This window comes from Mustelus asterias, unplaced genomic scaffold (assembly GCF_964213995.1).
Source record: "Mustelus asterias unplaced genomic scaffold, sMusAst1.hap1.1 HAP1_SCAFFOLD_364, whole genome shotgun sequence".
NCBI classification, from domain to species: domain Eukaryota; kingdom Metazoa; phylum Chordata; class Chondrichthyes; order Carcharhiniformes; family Triakidae; genus Mustelus; species Mustelus asterias.
Genome location: NW_027590322.1, coordinates 1 through 27,063, shown reverse-complemented (window position 1 = coordinate 27,063; position 27,063 = coordinate 1). Strand labels below are relative to the sequence as shown.

General features: G+C 45.8%; 1 protein-coding gene across 1 annotated transcript in view; it reads left to right on the top strand.

The window, feature by feature from the left end:
* LOC144486487 (glutamate receptor ionotropic, kainate 5-like) overlaps positions 1–26,046 on the top strand; it is a gene marked incomplete at its 5' end in the record, with an annotated part of 457,902 nt that extends 431,856 nt beyond the window's left edge. The window contains 3 exons of the mRNA XM_078204531.1: positions 11,458–11,567; positions 18,856–19,029; positions 25,860–26,046. Coding sequence (XP_078060657.1) covers positions 11,458–11,567; positions 18,856–19,029; positions 25,860–26,046 — 471 coding nt within the window. The remainder of the gene's footprint in view (positions 1–11,457; positions 11,568–18,855; positions 19,030–25,859) is intronic.
* Positions 26,047–27,063: the final 1,017 nt, after the last annotated feature.

The window sequence follows — 27,063 nt, the reverse complement described above, 5'->3', positions numbered from 1 at the left end:
AACATTCACACACACTGTCCCTAATTAAACATCACACCATTCACACACACACTGTCCCGAATTAAACATCACACCATTCACACACACACTGTCCCGAATTAAACATCACACCATTCGAACACACACTGTCCCTAAGTCAACATCACAACATTCACACACACACTGTTCCTGATGAAACATCACACCATTCATACACACACACTGTCCCGAATCAAAAATCGCACCATTCACACACACACAGTCTCTAATTAAACATCACACAATTCACACACACACTGTCCCTAATTAAACATCACACCATTCACACACACACTGTCTCTAATGAAACACCACACCATTCACACACGCACTGTCCCTAATTAAACATCACACCATTCGCACACACACTGTCCCTCAGAAAACATCACAACATTCACACGTACTGTCCCTAATTAAACATCATACCATTCACACACACACACTGTCTCTAATGAAACATCACACCATTCACACACACACTGTCCCTAATTAAACATCACGCCATTCACACACACTGTCCCGAATTAAACATCACACCATTCACACACACACTGTCCCAAATTAAACATTACACCTTTCACACACACACTGTCTGTAATGAAAGATCACACCATTCACACACACACTGTCCCAAATTAAACATCACACCATTCACACACAAAGAGTCCCTAATTAAACATCACACCATTCACACTGTCCCTAATTAAACACCACACCATTCACACACACACTGTTCCTAATTAAACATCACCCCATTCACACACACTGTCTCTAATTAAACATCACCCCATTCACTCACACACTGTCCCTAATTAAACATCACACCATTCACACACACACTGTCCCTAATTAAACACCACACCATTCACTCACACACTGTCCCTAATTAAACATCACACCATTCACACAGCCACTGACCTTAACTAAACATCACAACATTCACACACACACTGTTCCTAATTAAACATCACCCCATTCACACACACTGTCTCTAATTAAACATCACCCCATTCACTCACACCCTGTCCCTAATTAAACATCACAGCATTCACACACACACTGTCCCCAAGTAAACATCACACCATTCACACACACACTGTCCCGAATTAAACATCACACCATTCACACACACACTGTCCCGAATTAAACATCACACCATTCACATACATACTGTCCCGAATTAAACATCACACCATTCGCACACACACTGTCCCTAAGTAAACATCACAACATTCACACACACACTGTCCCTAATGAAACATCACACCATTCACACACACACACTGTCCCGAATCAAAAGTCGCACCATTCACACACACACTGTCTCTAATTAAACATCACACAATTCACACACACACTGTCCCTAATTAAACATCACACCATTCACACACACACTGTCTCTAATGAAACATCACACCATTCACACACACACTGTCCCTAATTAAACATCACACCATTCACACTGTCCCGAAATAAACATCACACCATTCACACACACACTGTCCCGAATGAAACATCACACAACTCACACACACACTGTCCCTAATTAAACATCACACCATTCACACACGCTCTGTCTCTAATGAAACACTACACCATTCACACACACACTGTCCCTAATTAAACATCACACCATTCACACACACACTGTCCCGAATTAAACATCACACCATTCGCACACACACTGTACCTAAGTAAACATCACAACATTCATACGTGCTGTCCCTAATTAAACATCATACCATTCACACAAACTGTCCCTCATTAAACATCACACAATTCACACACACACACTGTCCCGAATTAAACATCACACCATTCACACACACACTGTCCCTAATTAAACATAACACCATTCACACTGTCCCAAATTAAACATCACACCATTCGCACACACACTGTCCAGAATTGAACATCACACCATTCACACACACACTGTCCCGAATTAAACACCACACCATTCACACACACACTGTCCCTAATTAAACACCACACCATTCACACACACTGTCCCTAATTAAAAATCACACCATTCACACACACACTGTCCCTAATTAAACACCACACCATTCACACACACATTGTCGCTAATTAAACATCGCACCATTCACACACACACTGTCTCTAATGAAACACCACACCATTCGCACACACACTGTCCCTAATTAAACATCACACCATTCACACACACACTGCCCCAAATTAAACATCACACCATTCACACACACATTGTCCCTAATTAAACATCACACCATTCACACACACACTCCCTCATGAAACATTCACACACACACTGTCCCTAATTAAACATCACACCATTCACACTGTCCCAAATTAAACATCACACCATTCACACACACACTGTCCAGAATTGAACATCACACCATTCACACACACACTGTCCCTAATTAAACATCACACCATTCACACAGCCACTGACCTTAACTAAACATCACAACATTCACACACACACTGTCCCTAATTAAACATCACACCATTCACACACACACTGTCCCGAATTAAACATCACACCATTCACACACACACTGTCCCGAATTAAACATCACACCATTCACACACACACTGTCCCTAATTAAACACCACACCATTCACACACACACTGTCTCGAAATAGTCTTCAAAGACTATTTCCTCGGGTGGATGGAGCTATTACAAGGGGGCATAACTATAGGGTTCGTGGTGGGAGATACAGGACGGATATCAGAGGTTGGTTCTTTACGCAGAGAGTGGTTGGGGTGTGGAATGGACTGCCTGCAGTGATAGTGGAGTCAGACACTTTAGAAACATTTAAGCGGTTATTGGACAGGCACATGGAGCACACCAGGATGATAGGGAGTGGGATAGCTTGATCTTGGTTTCAGATAAAGCTCGGCACAACATCGTGGGCCGAAGGGCCTGTTCTGTGCTGTACTGTTCTATGTTCTATGAATGAAACACCACACCATTCACACACACACTGTCCCTAATTAAACATCACACCATTCGCACACACACTGTCCCTAATTAAACATCACAACATTCACACACACTGTCCCGAATTAAACATCACACCATTCACACACATACTGTCCCAAATTAAACATCACACCATTCACACACAAAGAGTCCCTAATTAAACATCACACCATTCACACTGTCCCTAATTAAACATCACACCATTCACACACACACTGTTCCTAATTAAACATCACCCCATTCACACACACTGTCTCTAATTAAACATCACCCCATTCACTCACACACTGTCCCTAATTAAACATCACACCATTCACACACACACTGTCCCTAATTAAACACCACACCATTCACTCACACACTGTCCCTAATTAAACATCACACCATTCACACAGCCACTGACCTCAACTAAACATCACAACATTCACACACACCCTGTCCCTAATTAAACATCACAGCATTCACACACACACTGTCCCCAAGTAAACATCACACCATTCACACACACACTGTCCCTAATTAAACATCACACCATTCACACACACACTGTCCCGAATTAAACATCACACCATTCACATACATACTGTCCCGAATTAAACATCACACCATTCGCACACACACTGTCCCTAAGTAAACATCACAACATTCACACACACACTGTCCCTAATGAAACATCACACCATTCACACACACACACTGTCCCGAATCAAAAGTCGCACCATTCACACACACACTGTCTCTAATTAAACATCACACAATTCACACACACACTGTCCCTAATTAAACATCACACCAATCACACACACACTGTCTCTAATGAAACATCACACCATTCACACACACACTGTCCCTAATTAAACATCACACCATTCACACTGTCCCGAAATAAACATCACACCATTCACACACACACTGTCCCGAAGTAAACATCACACAACTCACACACACACTGTCCCTAATTAAACATCACACCATTCACACACACTCTGTCTCTAATGAAACACTACACCATTCACACACACACTGTCCCTAATTAAACATCACACCATTCACACACACACTGTCCCGAATTAAACATCACACCATTCGCACACACACTGTCCCTAAGTAAACATCACAACATTCACACGTGCTGTCCCTAATTAAACATCATACCATTCACACAAACTGTCCCTAATTAAACATCACACAATTCACACACACACACTGTCCCTAATTAAACATCACACCATTCACACACACACTGTCCCTAATTAAACATAACACCATTCACACTGTCCCAAATTAAACATCACACCATTCACACACACATTGTCCCTAATTAAACATCACACCATTCACACACACACTCCCTCATGAAACATCCACACAATTCACACACACACTGTCCCTAATTAAACATCACACCATTCACACTGTCCCAAATTAAACATCACACCATTCACACACACACTGTCCAGAATTGAACATCACACCATTCACACACACACTGTCCCGAATTAAACACCACACCATTCACACACACACTGTCTCTAATTAAACACCACACCATTCACACACACACTGTCCCTAATTAAACATCACACCATTCACACACACACTGTCCCTAATTAAACACCACACCATTCACACACACATTGTCGCTAATTAAACATCGCACCATTCACACACACACTGTCTCTAATGAAACACCACACCATTCGCACACACACTGTCCCTAATTAAACATCACACCATTCACACACACACTGCCCCAAATTAAACATCACACCAATCACACACACACTGTCTCTAATGAAACATCACACCATTCACACACACTCCGTCCCTAATTAAACATCACACCATCCACACACACACTGTCTCTAATGAAACATCACAACATTCACACAAACACTGTCCCTAATTAAACATCACACCATTCATACACACTCTGTCCTTAAGTAAACATCACACCATTCACACACACACTGTACCTAATCAAACATCACACCATTCACACACACACTGTCCCTAATTAAACATCACAGCATTCACACACACACTGTCCCGAACTAAACATCACAACATTCACAGTGTCCCAAATTAATCATCACACCATTCACACACACACTGTTCCGAATTAAAAATCACACCATTCACACTGTCCCTAAGTAAACATCACAACATTCACACACACACTGTCCCTAAGTAAACATCACAACATTCACACATACTGTCCCAAATTAAACATCACACCATTCACACACACACTGTCCCTAATTACACATCACACCATTCACACACACACTGTCCCTAATCAAACATCACACCATTCACACACACTGTCTCTAATAAAACATCACCCCATTCACACGCACACTGTCCCTAATTAAACATCACACCATTCACACTGTCCCAAATTAAACATTACAACGTTCACACACACATTGTCCCTAATTAAACATCACACCATTCACACTGTCCCAAATTAAACATTACAACATTCACACACACACATTGTCCCTAATTAAACATCACACCATTCACAAACACACTGTCCCTAATCAAACATCACACCATTCACACACACTCCCTCTAATTAAACATCACACCATTCACACATACACTGTCCCTCATGAAACATCACACAATTGACACACACACTGTCTCTAATTAAAGATCACACCATTCACACACACACTGTCCCTAATTAAACATCACACCATTCACACACACACTGTCCCTAATTAAACATCACACCATTCACACACACACTGTCCCTAAGTAAACATTACAACATTCACACTGTCCCGAATTAAACATCACACCATTCGCACGCACACTGTCCCTAAGTCAACATCACAACATTCACACGTACTGTCCCTAATTAAATATCACACCATTCACACACACACTGTCCCTAAGTAAACATCACAACATTCACACGTACTGTCCCTCATTAAATATCACACCATTCACACACACACTGTCCCTAATTAAACATCACACCATTCACACACACACTGTCCCTAAGTAAACATCACAACATTCACACATACTGTCCCAAATTAAACATCACACCATTCACACACACACTGTCCCTAATTTAACATCACACCATTCACACTGTCCCAAATTAAACATTACAACATTCACACACACACATTGTCCCTAATTAAACATCACACCATTCACAAACACACTGTCCCTAATCAAACATCACACCATTCACACACACTGTCTCTAATTACACATCACACCATTCACACATACACTGTCCCTCATGAAACATCACACAATTGACACACACACTGTCTCTAATTAAGGATCACACCATTCACACACACACTGTCCCTAATTAAACATCACACCATTCACACACACACTGTCCCTAATTAAACATCACACCATTCACACACACACTGTCCCTAAGTAAACATTACAACATTCACAGTGTCCCGAATTAAACATCACACCATTCACACACACTGTCCCTAATTAAACATCACCCCATTCACACACACTGGCTCTAATTAAACATCACCCCATTCACTCACACACTGTCCCTATTTAAACATCACACCATTCACACACACACTGTCCCTAATTAAACACCACACCATTCACACACACACCGTCACTTATTAAACATCACACCATTCACACACACACTGTCCCTAATCAAGCATCACACCACTCACACACACACTGTCCCGAATTAAGCATCAGACAATTCACACACACACTGTCCCTAATTAAACATCACACCATTCACACACACTGTCCCTAATTAAACGTCACACGATTCACACACACACTGTCCCTCATGAAACATCACACCATTCACACACACACTGTCCCGAATTAAACATCACACCATTCACACACACACTGTCCCTCATGAAACATCACACAATTCACACACACACACTGTCTCTAATTAAACATCACACCATTCACACACACACTTTCCCTAATTAAACATCACACCATTCACACACACACTGTCCCTCATGAAACATCACACAATTCACACACACACTGTCTCTAATTAAACATCACACCAGTCACACACACACTGTCTCTAATTAAACATCACACCAGTCACACACACACTTTCCCTAATTAAACATCACACCATTCACACACACACTGTCCCTCATGAAACATCACACAATTCACACACACACTGTCTCTAATTAAACATCACACCATTCACACACACACTTTCCCTAATTAAACATCACACCATTCGCACACACACTTTCCCTAATTAAACATCACACAATTCACACACACACTGTCCCGAATCAAACATTACACCATTCACACACACACTGTCGCTAATTAAACATCGCACCATTCACACACACACTGTCCCTAATTAAACATCACACCATTCACACTCACACTGTCTCTAATGAAACACCACACCATTCACACACACTCTGTCCCTAATCAAATATCACACCATTCACACATACACTGTCCCTAATTAAACATCACACCATTCACACACACTGTCCCTAATTAAACGTCACACGATTCACACACACTCTGTCCCTCATGAAACACCACACAATTCACACACACACACTGTCTCTAATTAAACATCACACCAGTCACACACACACTTTCCCTAATTAAACATCACACCATTCACACACACACTGTCCCTCATGAAACATCACACAATTCACACACACACACTGTCTCTAATTAAACATCACACCATTCACACACACACTTTCCCTAATTAAACATCACACCATTCACACACACACTGTCCCTCATGAAACATCACACCATTCACACACACAATGTTCCTAATTAAACATCACACCATTCACACACAGACACTGTCCCAAATTAAACATCACATCATTCACACACACACTGTCCCAAATTAAACATCACACCATTCACACACACACTGTCCCTAATTAAACATCACACCATTCACACACACACTGTCCCTAATTAAACATCACACCATTCACACACACACTGTCCCTAATTAAACATCACACCATTCACACACACACTGTCCCTCATGAAACATCACACAATTCACACACACACACTGTCTCTAATTAAACATCACACCATTCACACACACACTTTCCCTAATTAAACATCACACCATTCACACACACACTGTCCCTCATGAAACATCACACAATTCACACACACACACTGTCTCTAATTAAACATCACACCATTCACACACACACTTTCCCTAATTAAACATCACACCATTCACACACACACTGTCCCTCATGAAACATCACACCATTCACACACACAATGTTCCTAATTAAACATCACACCATTCACACACAGACACTGTCCCAAATTAAACATCACATCATTCACACACACACTGTCCCAAATTAAACATCACACCATTCACACACACACTGTCCCTAATTAAACATCACACCATTCACACACACACTGTCCCTAATTAAACATCACACCATTCACACACACACTGTCCCTAATTAAACATCACACCATTCACACACACACTGTCCCTCATGAAACATCACACAATTCACACACACACACTGTCTCTAATTAAACATCACACCATTCACACACACACTTTCCCTAATTAAACATCACACCATTCACACACACACTGTCCCTCATGAAACATCACACAATTCACACACACACACTGTCTCTAATTAAACATCACACCATTCACACACACACTTTCCCTAATTAAACATCACACCATTCACACACACACTGTCCCTCATGAAACATCACACCATTCACACACACAATGTTCCTAATTAAACATCACACCATTCACACACAGACACTGTCCCAAATTAAACATCACATCATTCACACACACACTGTCCCAAATTAAACATCACACCATTCACACTGTCCCGAATTGGACATCACACCATTCACACACGTACTGTCCCTACTTAAACATCACACCATTCACAAACACTGTCCCTCATGATACATCACACAATTCACACACACACTGTCCCGAATTAAACATCACACCATTCACACACACACTGTCCCTAATTAAACATCACACCATTCACACACACACTGTCCCTAATTAAACATCGCACCATTCACACACACGCACTGTCCCTAATTAAACATCACACCATTCACACTCCCTAATTAAACACCACGCCATTCACACACACCCTGTCCCTAATTAAACATCACACCATTCACACACACACTGTGCCTAATTAAACATCACACCATTCACACACACACTGTCCCTAATTAAACATCACACCATTCACACACACAGTCCCTAATTAAACATCACGCAATTCACACACACACTGTCCCTAGTTAAACATCACACCATTCACACTCCCTAATTAAACATCACACCATTCACACTCCCTAATTAAACATCACACCATTCACACACACAGTCCCTAATTAAACATCACACAATTCACACACACACTGTCCCCAATGAAACATCGCACCATTCACATCGTCTCTGGGCCCAATTTTACCAAAGCTTTGTGCCCGTAAAATCGCGGTAAAGTTGGGCGTTGGCCCTTTAATGTGATCTGCACCTGAATCCGAGCAGGTCGCGCCTTTACCGACACCCAATTCGGCCGCGGGTCCGGCCTGCATCCGAATCGGGCGGCCGGACGATTTACATGCGTTTGCCTGCATTTAAATCGACTTAATGAACCGCGCACCGAACTCTACCGCCAAATCCCACTTTACCGTCTTTGGCCCGATCCGCGTCCTGCCAAATAAAAGTCTGAAGTCGCCGCTGCAGCCTCTGAAGAGCAGGGTCAGAGACTGCAACGGCTCTCTGACCCAGGTCATCCTCTGGTCGGGGCGGGAAGGGGGTGGGAGCAGGAGGGGGTGTGACGTTTCATCCCCTAGAGGGAGGGGGGGTGAGAGGGGAGGGGGTGTGACGTTTCATCCTCTGGTCGGGGCGGGAGGGGGGTGAGAGGGGAGGGGGTGTGACGTCTCATCCTCTGGGAGGTGGGTGGGTGGGAAGGGGTCGGCTGCCAGTCTGTGGCCGATCCCTCCTGGCACCATCACTGGTTCACTACCAGCCACAGATTACTCTTCCCTGCAGGGGCAAGAGAGCGGGAGAGATGGCCGTGGCTGGCAGTGTACCAGTGATGGTGTATCCCTTTACACTGTGGAATCGGCCACTGTGGAATCGGCCACTGTGGAATCGGCCGGTTCTGCATCATCTTCTTAGCGAGGAATCGCTTCATCCTGAAGGTTTTGTGGGATGGCATGGCCGCACGTCCACTCCGGCAGGAGGCATCGGCCGCAGACTGGCAGCCGACACCCCCCGCCCCGACCAAAGGATGAGACGTCACACCCCCTCTCCCCCCCCCCCCCCTCCCCCCCCAGGGGATGATCGGTCACACCCCCTCCCCTCCCACCCCCCGGGGATGATCGGTCACACCTTTCCCCCCCCCCCCGCCCCCCCCTCCCCCCGCCCGCCACCCCGACCAGAGGATGAACGTCAGAGAGCCGCTCTCCCCACGTTCTGTTTTTTTTTCAAGCGCGGGCGCGCTCTGTCAGATTTTTTCGAGCTCTGTCAGATTTTTTTCGAACTCCGCATGCGCTGTTCAGAGCTCCGAACGGTCCGGCAGCGCTAAGCCACGCCCACAGTGCGGATTGGGCCGGAGCCGGCAAAACGCGTATGGACGCGCTGGAAAGAGGATTCCAGGCGCGGATCTATTTGACGCCCAGATTCGGCACTTCGGCTCAAAATGGTAAAATTCCCCCCTCTATTAAACAACACAACATTCACACACACACACACACATCTCTAATTAAACATCACACTATTCGTAGACACACGTCTCTAAACATTACAGTTTTCACAATCCATTATTATTGAATCGATAATTTCAGATATTCTAGGTTCGTGCATTGAAGTGTTTGCTCCCACTGGTCTACACTTCCTGCTCTTTCACAGCTTTTCTGGTGACTGAATAATATTTGCTCCTTTCTCTTTTCCACTGTGGCTCACTCTCCCATCATCTCCCTCTGCTCTTTGTCACTCTCACACTCTCTCCGTCTGCTCCTTACTGTGATCTTCCCTTTCTTACTCCTCTCTTCTCACTCCTGATACCTCTTTGCCTCTACTTCTTCTACCCTTTCTTCTATTTCCCTCTCATTCCTCTCATTCCTCCTCCTATCTCCCCTCTTTTCTCTCTCTATTCTCCAATTCTCCCGCTCTCTCGCTCTTTGCTCTGCTGTCCTTCTTCCTCTCTTCCGTTTGCCCCTGTCCTCTTCCCTCCCTCTCTTCACCTTCACTTTGCCAATGTCATTCAATCCTCCCTTTGTCCTCTCTCGTTGCCATGTGTCTCCCCATCAACCCCCCTCCCTTTCCCACGTCTCTCTGCTCCTTTCCCCCTCTCACATTCCTCTTTCACTCTTCTCCACCATTCCCCTCTATCCCCCATCCTCTGCCCTCCCTCCTTCCCTCCCTTAGGGTCGGAAGCCGGGTTACTTCTCCTTTCTGGACCCCTTCTCTCCGGCGGTCTGGCTCTTTATGCTCCTGGGCTACTTGGCCGTCAGCTGTGTGCTATTCCTTGCAGCCAGGTAAGCTGTATAAGCTGCCCTCTCACCCCCTCCCCCTCACTGGCTCTCTCATATAATACTTCCCCTGTTGTACTCAATGATCAAGGGCAGAATCTAGCTCTCAGTCTTCCAGGGCTTTGTGGGCTCCATGGGGGTCGGGAGGAAGTGGAGGGGGGGGTGGTGAGATTCTTGCTCCTTGCCATTGAGGCTCCTCCACTTTCTCCCCACATTCTAAGGGACCAGTGAGGTTTCGGGAAATCGATACAGAAAGAAAGCAGATATTTTAACATGATCATCGATCCGGTGCTGTGACATCCTCTTTAATTCCCCTTCCAATCTCCATCATCTTTTGCTTTGTAATCTGGATTCAGGCATCCGGTTACCATAGAACCAGAGAATCCCTACAATTTAGAAGGAGGCCATTCGGCCCATTGAGTCTGCACCAAATCTCCAAAACAACATCTTACCCAGGCCCTAACCCATAACCCTACACATTTACCATTGCTTTGGATACTAAGGGGCAATTTACCATAGCTAATCCATCTAACCTATGCATCTTTGGACACCAAAGGGCAATTTTACATGGCTAATCTGCCTAACCTGCACACCTTTGGACACTAAGGGAAAATTCATCATGGCCAATCCACCTAACCTACACATCTTTGGGCACTAAAGGGCACTTTAGCATGGCCAATCCACCTAATCTGCATATCTTTGGACTGTGGGAGGAAACCGGAGCACCCGGAGTAAACCCACACAGACACGGAGAATGTGCAAAGTCCACACAGAGAGTCACCCAAGGCCAGAATGGAACCCGTGTCCCTGGCTCTGTGAGGCAGCAGCGCTAACCACTGTGCCATCGTGCCATCCCAAAGTGTTTATGCTGAGGATAGGGCTCAGAGGGAGGGGAGTGCAACTAAGAGTCAAATCAGTCATCACCTAACTGAACTCTGGAGTGGGCTAGAGGGGTATTCACCTATGGCAACGCTCCTAGGAGATGGCTTGAAGTAGTCATCTCTGTCAGGAGTGAGCTCGGAATCTCGTTCCTTAGACAATGGTGAAAATGAAAATGGACATCAGGGGGGAATTTCTCAGCGGACCAGGCAGCATCTCCACATAGGGAGAAACAGAACCAAAATATCAGGCCAATGATCCGCTCTCCTGACAGGAAAAGGTGGGAGGTTGAGCAAGCGCTGAGCAAAATGGGAGGTGAGCAATCGGGTGGGAGGGATTAACGGGAAGTGGGGACGATGGAGAGAGGGCGCAACCTCAGGCTGAAGGGACAATCCTTTAAAACATGAGGAGGAATTTCTTCAGCCAGAGAGTGCTGAATCTGTGGAACTCTTTGCTGCAGAAAGCTGTGGAGGCCAGGTCATTGAGTGTCTTTAAGACAGAGATAGAAAGGTTATTGATTAATAAGGGGATCAGGGGTTATGGGGAAAAGGCAGGAGAATGGGGATGAGAAAAATATCAGCTTTGATTGAATGGCGGAGCAGATTCGATGGGCTGAGTGGCCTAATTCTGCTCCTATGTCTTATGGTCTTATAGGGGACTGCTGGTGGCAACAGAGTGAGAGGGAAAGAAACATTCAGATCGTAACAGCAGAATCTTTACTGCTGCTGCTCTCTGAGAAAACAGGAGCTGTGTTACACAAGAAATAGAGGCAGGAGGAGACATTCAGCCCATCAACTGCCCTGCCCCGCCGTTCAATACGTTCATGGCTGATTTCAGGGATTCAACTCCATGTTCCTGTTCGCTCCCTGTATCCCTTAATTCCCAAGACACCAAAAATCTTTCTATCCCACAGCCTTAAATGTCTTCAACGATGGAGCATCCACATCCCTCAGGGGGAGTGTTGTGAATGCACTTTGAGTGAAGACATTTCTCCTCACCTTAGTCCAATATGGCCGCCTCCTTTACCCTGAGACTGTGCCTCCGTGTTTTAGATTCCCCGATCAGTGGAAACAATCTCTCTGTCCGCTCTGTCGAAGCCCCTTCAGAATCTAGTAAATGTCAATGAGATCCCCTCTGATTTTTCTAAATCCAGAGAATATAGCCCAATTTACTCAGCCTCTCATCATAGGACAACCTTCTCCATAGGATCCCTACAGTGCAGAAATAGGGCATTCAGCCCATTGAGTCTGCATCCCATCCAGGCCATCCGCTCGTCCTATGTCTGTAATCCCGTGGCTAATCTACCTAACCTGCACATCCTTGGACACTAATAGGAAATTTAACAGGGACAATCCACTAACCTACAAATCTTTGGACACTTGGGGACAATTTACCATGACCAATCCACCTAACCTACACATTTTTGGACTGCGGGAGGAAACCAGAATTCCCGGAGGAAACCCACGCAGACGCAGGGAAAATGTACAATCTCCACACAGTCACCCAAGGCCAGAATCGAACCCGGGTCTCTGGCGCTGAGAGACAGCAATGCTAACCGCTGTACCACCGTGCCGTACTCATCCCAGGGACCAATCCAGTGAACCTTGGCTGTACTGCGTCCAGTGCAAGTAAATTCTCTTTTAAACATGGAGACCAAAACTGTGAAGAGTCAGTGGTTCTGATAATTAGATAATGATGTTAACAAAGGTGTGATCGTGACATTGAGGGAAATGGCCAAGAGATTCTGAGCGAATAAGACAGTCTGTGTCCAGAGAATAATATACTTACAAAGAGCTCTTGCATGTAAATAGTTGCAAATGAATAGTTTCAAGGAGAACTTAATACTGGCTTTCTCCAAGTCACACAGAATGAATGAAGACTCATCAATCCAAAGGTTAAGATGAGCAAAGGACAACATAGTAGATAGGAGCAGGAGGAGGCCATTTGGCCCTTCAAGCCTGCTCCGTCATTCATTATCATCATTGCTAATCATCCAACTCAATAGCCTAATCCTGCCTTTTCCACACACCCTTTGATCCCATTTGCCCCAAGTGCTATATCCAGTCGCCCCTTAAATATATTCAATGTTTTGGCATCAACTACTTCCTGTGATAATGAATTCCACAAGCTCATCACTCTTTGGGTAAAGAATTGCCTTCGTCTACCCTGAATCCTCAGACTGTGACCCCTGGTTTTGGACCCTCCCACTATCGGGAACATCCTCCCTGCATTTCCCCTGTCTAGTCCTGTTAGAATTTTATAAGTCTCTATGAGATCGCCCCTCATTCGTCTGAACTCCAACGAAAACAATACTAACCTTGTCAATATCTCCTCATACATCAGTCCCCCATCCCCAGAATCAGCCTGGTAAACCTTCGCTGCACCCCCTCGAGAGCAAGAACAGACTTCCTCAGAAAAGGAGACCAAAGCTGCACACAATATTCTAGGTGTGGCCTCGCCAAGGCCTTGTATAATTGCAGCAACACATCGCTGCTCCTGTACTTGAAACCTCTTGCAATGAAGGCCAGCATATCATTTGCCGCCTTCACTGCCTGCTGCACCTGCATGCTTACCTTCAGTGACTGGGTACACAAGGATACCCAGGTCCCACTGCACACTCCCCTCTCCCAATTTACAGCCACACAGGTAGTAATCTGCCTTGTTTTTGCTTCCAAAGTGAATAACCTCACATTTATCCAAATTATACTGTAGCTGCCATTAATTTGCCCACTCACTCAAGCTGTCCAGATCATTCTGAAGGATCTCTGCATCCTCGTCACAGTTCACCCTCCCACCCAACTTGGTATCATCTGCAAACTTTGAGATGTTACATTTTTGTTCTCTCATCCAAATCATTCATATATATTGTGAATAGCTGGGGTCCCAGTCCCCTGTGGCACCCCCACGAGTTACTGCCTGCCAATTTGAACATCAGGCCAAGCTATGTTGGCTGTGCCTGAGGCTGCAGTTTAAGAAAACTGAGACCACAGATCAGAAATGAGAGCACAGATCGGTAATCCATGGGTGAAGATCTCGGAGCAGCTTGACTTTGCAAAGAAGGTCAAAAATAAGACATAGGGGGCAGTGAGCAAAACATTCGCTGGGAACAGTCATTGAATGGTCATTACCTCTTCCACAGCCCTTCCAACACATTGAAGCTCCATAGCAGAGACAGCAGTGGGAGCTCTGGCGCCAGAAGTTTCAAAGGGCTCTGGGCTTAACAAACAGAAACACCTGGTAAAATAAACTTGTTCAGCACCCTACTATATGCAATTGGGGAGATTACTGATGATGCCTCAGTGAGTCAAGGAGTCCAGTGATGAGGAGGGGGGAATCTCACTGCCTCAGTGCCCTCTGATGGCTGATGGCTTTCGATGATTACATCAACCCTTAAAGAATGCAGTCATTGAACAGGCGAGATTGATCCAGAGACCAGGTGAATCCATCGAATCGTTCATTGCTGACCAGTCGATAGTTGTAGGTACAGAGGTTTAAAATGTGAATTGATCCGTGACCATGTTGTGCCAAGGAGGATTTAATGTTGGAGGAGGCTGAACAGTTTGCCAGGCAGGTGGAGCTGTGCTTCAGGGAGACGGCGAGGCTCGGGTGGGGCCAAACCAATAATATAGGCCCAAAATCAGGAGCCCTGCCCAGCGAAAAAACCCCGCAAAAGAGCCTGCCAGAGGGACAGGAAGGGTCTGTCCAGCGTGCTTTAACATGTTCCAGATGTTACACCATTAAAGCAGAATCGCCACAAAGAATGTCCAGCAGGGGGAGCCAAGTGGTTCTCTGTGGCAGGACCGGACATTTAAGAACATAAGAACATAAGAAATAGGAGCAGGAGTAGGCCATCTAGCCCCTCGAGCCTGCCCCGCCATTCAATAAGATCATGGCTGATCTGACGTGGATCAGTACCACTTACCCGCCTGATCCCCATAACCCTTAATTCCCTTACCGATCAGGAATCCATCCATCCGCGCTTTAAACATATTCAGCGAGGTAGCCTCCACCACCTCAGTGGGCAGAGAATTCCAGAGATTCACCACCCTCTGGGAGAAGAAGTTCCTCCTCAACTCTGTCTTAAACCGACCCCCCTTTATTTTGAGGCTGTGTCCTCTAGTTTTAACTTCCTTACTAAGTGGAAAGAATCTCTCCGCCTCCACCCTATCCAGCCCCCGCATTATCTTATAAGTCTCCATAAGATCCCCCCTCATCCTTCTAAACTCCAACGAGTACAAACCCAATCTCCTCAGCCTCTCCTCATAATCCAAACCCCTCATCTCCGGTATCAACCTGGTGAACCTTCTCTGCACTCCCTCCAATGCCAATATATCCTTCCTCATATAAGGGGACCGATACTGCACACAGTATTCCAGCTGCGCCCTCACCAATGCCCTGTACAGGTGCATCAAGACATCCCTGCTTTTATATTCTACCCCCTCGCGATATAGGCCAACATCCCATTTGCCTTCTTGATCACCTGTTGTACCTGCAGACTGGGCTTTTGCGTTTCATGCACAAGGACCCCCAGGTCCTTAAACAATTCTGCAGATCAGAAGCACAACGTAAAGGAGGAAAGCTGGAACGGGCTACCAACCGTTCTAAAACAGAGTGAATTGGAAATAAAGATAATGGAAGATTTGCTGGGAGAAATCAAAAATCCCAATAAGCAAGTCTGGTCTGTGGAGCTGGATATCAAAGGTTACAGAATGTCAGCAGGACACAGAGGCTGGAGTCACAGGCAAATTGGACTGGCTTACCGATGATGAGATCCAGCCATTAGAAATGAAGCTACAGGAGGCACAAACATCAACATCTTTGTACCCAGTAGAATCAGTAATTCTGTCTGCTCGGTAGGGCAGTGTGGGATGATGGGCTAACACAGGATGACAGCGGAGCCATATTTAGGACTGAATTTCCCGAGTTATTCCAGGGACTGGGAAAGTATAAAGGGACCATCACGTCACTGTCCTCCCAGTGTACAAAGCCATCTGCTTATTTATTTATCCCTGGGAGGGGGTGCCTCACCCACTGATCGAGAGAGTCACGAAGTAAGTTGACAGGACGTTGCATCGAGCAGTGGCCTCTCCTATTACGACGCCTACGACATGGTGCTTCCGTTTAGTAACTGTCCCTGAACCTCATGGCAAAATCCGTGTCGACCCCACACGGCTAAATGAAGCCATTCAAAAGGAGGTACGACCAACATCCTCTGTTGATGACAGGCTGGTAAAGCTGTCCAAAAGTGTTCATATTGCCCAGCCTTTGGGTTTTGACAGACTCCCCCTTGACCAAGGATCAAGGATTATTGACGGAATTCATTGCATTCATTTGGTTCAATTGGGCAGCGCAGCGGGCCAGGGGAATTGCCCCCATAGGATTCTTAGGGGGTTAGACAGAGTAAACCTTGGATGTTTCCACTCATGGGATAGTGTAGGACCAGAGGGCATAATCACAAAATAAGGGGGTGCTCATTTGAGATGGATTCGAGGAAGAATTTCTCTCAAACAGTGGGTGGCAGGGTGGCACAGTGGTTAGCACTGCTGCCTCACAGCACCAGGTTCGATTCCAGCCTTGAGCGACTGTCTGTGTGAAGTTTGCATGTTCTCCCGTGTCTCCGTGAGTTTCCTCTGGGTACTCCAGTTTCCTCCCACACTCCAAAGATGTATGGGTTAGGTGGATTGGCCACGCTAAATTGCCGTTTAGTGTCCAAAGATGTGTAGGTTAGGTGGATTAGCTATGGTAAATGCACGGGGTTATAGGGATAGGGTGGGGAGAGTCAGTGCAGACTCAATACACTGAATGGCCTCATTCTGCACTGTAGGGTTGAATTTTTGGAATTCTTTACCCCAGGGATGGTTGGGTTTCATAGTCTTTTTTAATCAGTTGGAGGATTCAGGGTTACAGAAATAAGGTGGGATTTAATGAGTGTCAATTCAGCCATGATCTTATTAAATGATGGAGCTGACTCGAAGGGCTGAATGGCCTCCTGTTCCTATTTCTTATGGTCTTATACTGGGCATGTCACCGGCAGCAGGCCACAACAAGGGGAATGGTATCTTAAATTTGGAGCCAGCCCATTGCAGGGTGATGTCCAGAAGCACTTGCTCATACTGAGTGGAGTGGAAGTCGGGAACTCTCCCCTGGAAATAGCTTCGAAGAGTCAACTGGACATTTCAAGGTTGATCAGTAGATTTTTGTTGGCAAGAGTGATTAAGGGTCGCAGAAGCAAGGTGTGTAGGTGGAGCAAAGGGACAGATAGGCTGTGTTCGAATTAGATGGTGGAATGGGCCCCAAGGGGCTGAATGGCCTCCTGTTCTTGAGCTGCCATGTCCCCTTGACGCGCACATGGGGAAGCCAATCCATTGCCGTCCCCCCGAGCTCTCACCATGTCTCCTTCTCTTTTCTCTGCAAGAATGAGCCCATATGAATGGTACAACCCCCACCCCTGCCTGAGGGAACGGATGGACATCCTGGAGAACCAGTACACACTGGGGAACAGTCTCTGGTTCCCTGTCGGAGGGTTCATGCAGCAAGGCTCAGAGATCATGCCCCGCGCCCTCTCTACACGCTGTGTCAGCGGAGTCTGGTGAGTGCTTGGCAGCCACAGAGGAGGAGAACCGGACCATTACAGCAAAGCTCCCACTCCCCCCAAAGACAGCATCACCTCATTTCATTTTCCATTAACATAATGAACAGACGAAGGGATCCCGGGCTCACCATATGAAGAAATATCTTCCTGCTGAAATACATCCTCCACCACATCTCCAATGAGATCCCGTCGACAAGAATAATCAGGTCAAATGGGATTCTACAGACCATCAGTCAGTTGATCCAATTGGGATCATATAGACAGGCGGACAATAGGTGTTCTGGTTTTACATGACAGATGACTGGGTTTTATTGAATAGCTCCGGGTAGAATCACGGGGTTCCATAGACAGGAGATAGTTTGGCTCATTGGGGAATTCATTGACTGAAACAAGACTCATAGACCCAAATGTGGTTGGGGGAGGGGGGTTGTGGTTTAAGGTTTCATAGTCTGGGGGCACTTTGTTCTCTTGAGATTTTTTTTATTCATTCATAGGACATGGGGAAGGCGATAGCCTAGTGGTATTATTGCTGGACTATTCATCCAGAAACTCAGCTAATGTTCTGGGGACCCAGCTTCAAATCCTGCTATGGCAGGTAGTGGAATTTGAATCCAATAAAAAATATCTGGAATTAAGAATAAGAGAGAGTGCAGTTAAACATGTGGTTGCAGGGATGGTGTAGGAGGGAGGGTTTCAGCTATGTGGATAATTGGAACACATTCTGGGGAAGGTGGGACCTGTACAAACAGGACGGGGTGCACCTGAACCAGAGGGGCACCAATAACCTGGGAGGGAAATTTGCTACAGCTCTTCAGGGGGGTTTAAACTAATTTGTCAGGGGGGTGGGAAAAGGAGTTGTAGACCAGAAGTCAGTGTTGAGGGTAGTGAGGTATTGGGGAAGGTATCAAGGTCAAGGGTGGGTACCAGTCGACAGGAAGGTGGGTTGAAGTGTGTCTACTTCAATGCAAGGAGCATCCAGAATAAGGTAGATGAACTTGGGGCGTGGATTGGTACTGGACTACGTTGTTGTGGCCATTACGGAGACTTGGGTAGAACAAGGACAGGAATGGTTGTTGGACGTTCCGGGGTATAGATGTTTCAGTAAGTGTAGGGAAGCTGGTAAAAGAGGTGGAGGAGTTGCATTGTTAATCAAGGATAGATTAACGGCTGCGGAAAGGCACCTCGAGGGGGATCTGCACACTGAGGTAATATGGACTGAAGTTAGAAATAGGAAAGGAGCAGTCACGTTGTTAGGAGTTTACTATAGGCCCCCAAATAGTAATAGAGATGTGGAGGAAGAAATTGCTAAGCAGATTATGGATATGTGTGGGGGTCACAGGGTAGTTGTCATGGGGGACTTTAACTTTCCAAATATTGATTGGAACCTTTGTAGGTCGAATAGTTCGGATGGGGCAGTTTCTTTGCAGTGTGTGCAGGAGGGTTTCCTGACACAATATGTGGATAGGCCGACAAGAGGTGGGGCCACATTGGATTTGGTACTGGGAAATGAACTGGGCCAAGTGATAGATTTGGTTGTGGGAGAGCAACCAAATCTATCACTTGGCCCAGTTCATTTCCCAGTACCAAATCCAATGTGGCCCCACCTCTTGTCGGCCTATCCACATATTGTGTCAGGAAACCCTCCTGCACTTTGGGGATAGTGACCATAATTCGGTGTCTTTTGTTATTGCAATGGAGAGGGATAGGGCCGTACGGCAGGGCAAGGTTTATAATTGGGGGAGAGGTAATTATGATGCGATTAGGCAAGAATTAGGGGGCATAAGATGGGAACAGAAACTGTCAGGGAAAGGCACTAATGAAAAGTGGAACTTTTTCAAGGAACAAATACTGTGTGTCCTTGATAGGTATGTCCCTGTCAGGCAGGGAGGAAATGGCCAAGTGAGGGAACCATGGTTCGCAAAAGAGGTGGAATGTCTTGCAAAAAGGAAGAGGGAAGCTTATGTAGGGATGAGGAAACAAGGTTCAGATGGCTCGATTGAAGGTTACAAGTTAGCAAGGAATGAGCTGAAAAAGGGGCTTAGGAGAGCTAGGAGGGGGCATGAGAAGTCCTTGGCGGGTCGGATCAAGGAAAACCCCAAGGCTTTTTACTCTTATGTGAGGAATAAAAGAATGGCCAGGGTGAGGTTAGGGCCGGTCAAGGACAGTAGTGGCAACTTGTGTATGGAGTCAGTAGAGATAGGAGAGGTGATGAATACTTTTCTTCAGTGTTCACCAAGGAGAGGGGCCATGTTTTTGAGGAAGAGAAGGTGTTACAGGATAATAGGCTGGAGGAAGTAGGTGTTCGGAGGGAGGATGTACTGGCAGTTTTGAATAAACTGAAGGTCGATAAGTCCCCTGGGCCTGATGAAATGTATCCTAGGATTCTTTGGGAGGCAAGGGATGAGATTGCAGAGCCTTTGGCTTTGATCTTTGGGTCCTCTCTGTCCACGGGGATGGTGCCAGAGGACTGGAGAATGGCGAATGTTGTTCCTCTGTTTAAGAAAGGGAATAGAAATGACCCTAGTAATTATAGACCGGTTAGTCTTACTTCGGTGGTTGGTAAATTGATGGAAAAAGTCCTCAGAGATGGGATTTACGACCATTTAGAAAGATGCGGATTAATCCGGGATAGTCAGCACGGATTCGTGAAGGGCAAGTCGTGCCTCACAAATTTGCTAGAATTTTTTGAGGAGGAACTAAGTGTGTTGATGAAGGTAGGGCAGTTGATGTCATATACATGGATTTTAGTAAGGCGTTTGATAAGGTCCCCCATGGTCGGCTTATGATGAAAGTAAGGAGGTGTGAGATAGAGGGAAAGTTGGCCGATTGGATAGGTAACTGGCTATCTGATCGAAGACAGAGGGTGGTGGTGGATGGAAAATTTTCGGACTGTAGGCAGGTTGCTAGCGGAGTGCCACAGGGATCAGTGCTTGGTCCTCTGCTATTTGTGATTTTTATTAATGACCTGGAGAAGGGGGTTGAAGGGTGGATCAGTAAATTTGCTGATGACACCAAGATTGGTGGAGTAGTGGATGAGGTGGAGGGCTGTTGTAGACTGCAAAGAGACATAGCTAGGATGCAAAGCTGGGCTGAAAAATGGCAGATGGAGTTTAACCCTGATAAATGTGAGGTGATTCATTTTGGTAGGACAAATTTAAATGTGGATTACAGGATTCTGAGGACTGTGGAGGAACAGAGAGATCTTGGGGTCCATATTCACAGATCTCTCTGAATGTTGCCACTCAAGTGGATAGAGCTGTGAAGAAGGCCTATAGTGTGTTAGCTTTTATTAACAGGGGGTTGGAGTTTAAGAGCCGTGGGGTCATGCTGCAACTGTACAGGACCTTGGTGAGATCACATTTGGAATATTGTGTGCAGTTCTGGTCACCTCACTGTAAGAAGGATGTGGAAGCGCTGGAAAGAGTGCAAAGGAGATTTACCAGGATGCTGCCTGGTTTGGAGGGTAGGTCTTATGAGGAAAGGTTGAGGGAGCTAGGGCTGTTCTCTCTGGAGCGGAGGAGGTTGAGGGGAGACTTAATAAAGGTTTATAATATGATGAAGAGGATAGATAGAGTGAACGCTCAAAGACTATTTCCTCGGGTGGATGTAGCTATTACAAGGGGGCATAACTATAGGGTTCATGTGGGATATAGAAGGGATGTCCGAGGTAGGTTCTTTACGCAGAGTGGTTGGGGTGTGGAATGGACTGCCTGCAGTGATAGTGGAGTCGGACACTTTAGGAACATTTAAGCGGTTATTGGATAGGCACATGGAGCACACCAGGATGATAGGGAGTGGGATAGCTTGATCCTGGTTTCAGATAAAGCTCGGCACAACATCGTGGGCCGAAGGGCCTGTTCTGTGCTGTACTGTTCTATGTTCTATGTAAGAATCTCCTGATGCCCATGAAATCATTGTCGATTGTCGGGAAAACCCATCTGGTTCACTAATGTCCTTGAGGGAAGGTAATCTGCCGTCCTTACCCGGTCTGGCCTACATGTGACTCCGGGAGCCACAGCAATGTGGTTGATTCTCAACTGCCCTCTGAAATGGCCGAGCGAGACACTCAGTTGTACCAATTGTTCAAGAAGGCAGCTCACCACCAGCTTCTCAAGGGCAACTAGGGATGGGCAACAAATTCTGACCAGCCAGCAACACCCATATCCCACGAATGAATGAAAGGAAATGTGGGCACCATATTGCTGTGCCTCTGGAGTCACATGTAGGCCAGACTTGGTAACATAGAAACATAGAAGTTAGGAGCAGGAGGAGGCCATTTGGCCCTTCAAGCCTGCTCCGCCACTCATTGCAGTAATAGCTGATCATCCAATTCAATAGCCTAATCCTGCTTTTCCCCCATAACCTTTGATCCCTTTCGTCCAAGTGCTATATCCAGCCGCCTCTTGAATACATTCAATGTTTTGGCATCAACTACTTCCTGTGGTGATGAATTCCACAGGCTCACCACTCTTTGGGTGAAGAAATGTCTCCTCACCTCTGTCCTAAATGGTCTAACCTGAATCCTCAGACTGTGACCCCTGGTTCTGGACTCCCCCACCATCGGGAACATCCTCCCTGCATCTAGTCCTGTTAGAATTTTATAAGTCTGGATGAGATCCCCCCCCTCATTCGTCTGACCTCCAGTGAAAACAATCCTAACCTAGTCAATCTCTCCTCATACAACAGCCCCACCATCTCCGGAATCAGCCTGGTAAACCTTCGCTGCACTCCCTCGAGAGCAAGAATATCCTTCCTCAGAAAAGGAGACCAAAACTGCACAATACTCTAGGTGTGGCCTCACCAAGGCCCTGTATAATTGCAACATCACATCCCTGCTCCTGTACTCGAAACCTCTCGCAACGAAGGCCAACATACCATTTGCCTTCTTTACCTCCTGCTGCACCTGCATGCTTACCTTCAGTGACTGGTGCACAAGGACACCCAGGTCCTGCTGCACACTCCCCTCTCCCAATTTACAGCCATTCAGGTAGTAATCTGCCTTGTTTTTGCTTCCAAAGTGAATAACTTCACACTTATCCAAATTATACTGCATCTGCCATTGATTTGCCCAACCTGTCCAGATCATTCTGAAGGATCTCTACATCCTCATCGCAGTCCATCCTCCCACTCAACATAGTGTCATCTGCAAACTTTGAGATGTTACATTTTGTTCCCTCATCCAAATCATGAATATATATCGTGGATAGCTGGGGTCCCAGCACCGATCCCTGTGGCACTCCACTAGTTACTGCCTGCCAATTTGAAAACCACCCATTAATTCCTACTATTTGTTCCCTCTCTGCCAACCAGTTTTCTATCTATTTCAATACACTTCCCCCAATCCCATGTGCTTTAATCTTGCACGATAATCTTTTATGCGGGACTTTGTCAAACACTTTCTGAAAGTCCAAACATAGCATATCGACTGGCTCCCCCTTGTCAACTCTACTAGTTACATCTTCAAAGAATTCCAACAGATTTGTCAAGCATGATTTCCCCTTCATACATGCACGCTGTCTCTGTTTGATCCTGGCACTGCTTTCTAAATGCTCTGCTATAATTCCGTTTTCTCTCTACCTCCCTTTTTGAATATTGGAATGACATTCTCTGCCTTTCAATCTGCAGGACTGTTCCAGAGTCTATAGAGTCCTGGAAGATGACCACCAATGCATCCACTATTTCTAGAGCCACTTCCTTAAGTACTCTGGGATGTAGATTATCAGGTCCCAGGGATTTATCTGCCTTCAATTCCATCAATTTTCCCCGCACCACTTTTCTACTAATATTGATCTCCCTCAGTTCTTCCCTCTCACTAAATCTTGCATTCTCCAACATTTCTGGCATTTGATTTGTGTCCTCTTTTGTGAAGACAGAACCAAAGTATGTATTCAGTTGCTCAGCCATTTCTTTGTCCCCCTATTACACATTCTCCCGTTTCTGTCTGAAGGGGACTGACATTTATCTTCACCAACCTCTTTCTCTTCACATATCTCTAGAAACTCTTAGTGTCAGTCTTTATGTTCCCAGCAAGCTTACTTTCGTACTGTATTTTCCCCTTCTTAATCAATCCCTTGGTCCTACTTTGCTGAATTGTACACTGCTCCCAATCCTCAGACCTCTTATTTTTCTTGGTCAATCTGGCTGCTTCTTCCTTAGATCGGATAATCTCTCTAATTTCCTTTGTAAGCCATGATTGGCCCTCTTACCCATTGTGCTTTGGTAAGGATGGCAGATTTCCTTCCCTAAAGGACATTAGTGAACCAGATGGGTTTTTTCCAGCAATCGGAAATGGTTTCATGCTCATCAGTAGATTCTTAATTCCAGATTTTTAAAAATTAAGTTCAAATTTGACCACCTACCATGGCGGGATTCAAACCTGGGTCCCCAGAACACCAGCTGAGTTGCTGGATTAATAATCTAGTGATCTATTGATCCCATGATCACCTCTCCTGGTGGATATGACTGGGGCCTTTTGGCATTCTGTGAACTGGTTGACAGTCTATCCATTGGGATTTGACTGGGATGATTTTGCGGAGAGAAATAACCAGCTCACTGGGATCAGAGAGATTGTAAGTGGTGATGAACTGGTCCGCTGGGTGGGGTGGTTCTGGAGACCAGTGAAACCAATAAGGAACCATACCTGATCCATTAAGGTATCTAGACATCAGGCAGATTTGATCTATCGGTGATCCATCAGTTCAGGAAGATGAGATTCTTTAGAAGGGCTGAGATTCCATCCACTAACGTTCCACCGATCGGCAAGTTGCGCTGAGTAGATACTTTGTTCCTATCCCGCTGCTGGTCTGAAACCTGTGCCTGTTCATTAGGTGGGCCTTCACACTGATCATTATCTCCTCGTATACCGCGAATCTCGCTGCTTTCCTGACAGTGCAGAGGATGGAGGTCCCCATCGAATCTGCCGACGACCTCGCTGATCAAACCAACATCGAGTACGGAACAATGCAGAGCGGCTCAACAATGACATTTTTCCAGGTACGGGCGGATTGTATGTGAGCACCAGGCACACATTCTTTGCCCTTGTCTATGGTTGTGGGAGGCCAAAGGGGGTGGGGTGGGGTGGGGGCGGGGGGGGGGGGGGGGGGTGGTGAGTGTGAAGAGTGTGAGAAATAAGCCAGTCCGACATATATTGGGCAGTACCAGAGGGTGAATCAAATGAGGAGCCAAATTCACATAGCCGAAGGAATAAAGTGGAAAAGTTGTGAGCACATATTCAGATTAAAGGGACTGAGGCAGCTTCCATTGCTGACCTGGGCATGGCTTGGAGTTTCATATTCCAGAACATGGGTGCCTGTGGCACAGTGGAGTAGCACCCCTACCTCTGAGCCCGGAGCTCTGGGTTCGAGTCCCACAGTAAGAAGTTTAACAACACCAGGTTAAAGTCCAACAGGTTTATTTGGTAGCAAAAGCCACACAAGCTTTCGGAGCTCTAAGCCCCTTCTTCAGGTGAGTGGGAATTCTGTTCACAAACAGAGCATATAAAGACACAAACTCAATTTACATGAATAATGGTTGGAATGCGAATACTTACAACTAATCAAGTCTTTAAGAAACAAAACAATGTGAGTGGAGAGAGCATCAAGACAGGCTAAAAAGATGTGTATTGTCTCCAGACAAGACAGCCAGTGAAACTCTGCAGGTCCACGCAACTTGTCTAGGCAACTGGCTGTCTTGTCTGGAGACAATACACATCTTTTTAGCCTGTCTTGATGCTCTCTCCACTCACATTGTTTTGTTTCTTAAAGACTTGATTAGTTGTAAGTATTCGCATTCCAACCATTATTCATGTAAATTGAGTTTGTGTCTTTATATGCCCTGTTTGTGAACAGAATTCCCACTCACCTGAAGAAGGGGCTTAGAGCTCCGAAAGCTTGTGTGGCTTTTGCTACCAAATAAACCTGTTGGACTTTAACCTGGTGTTGTTAAACTTCTTACTGTATTTACCCCAGTCCAACGCCGGCATCTGCACTTCGAGTCCCACCCCAGGACTTGATGGCCAAGGAAGATGTGTTA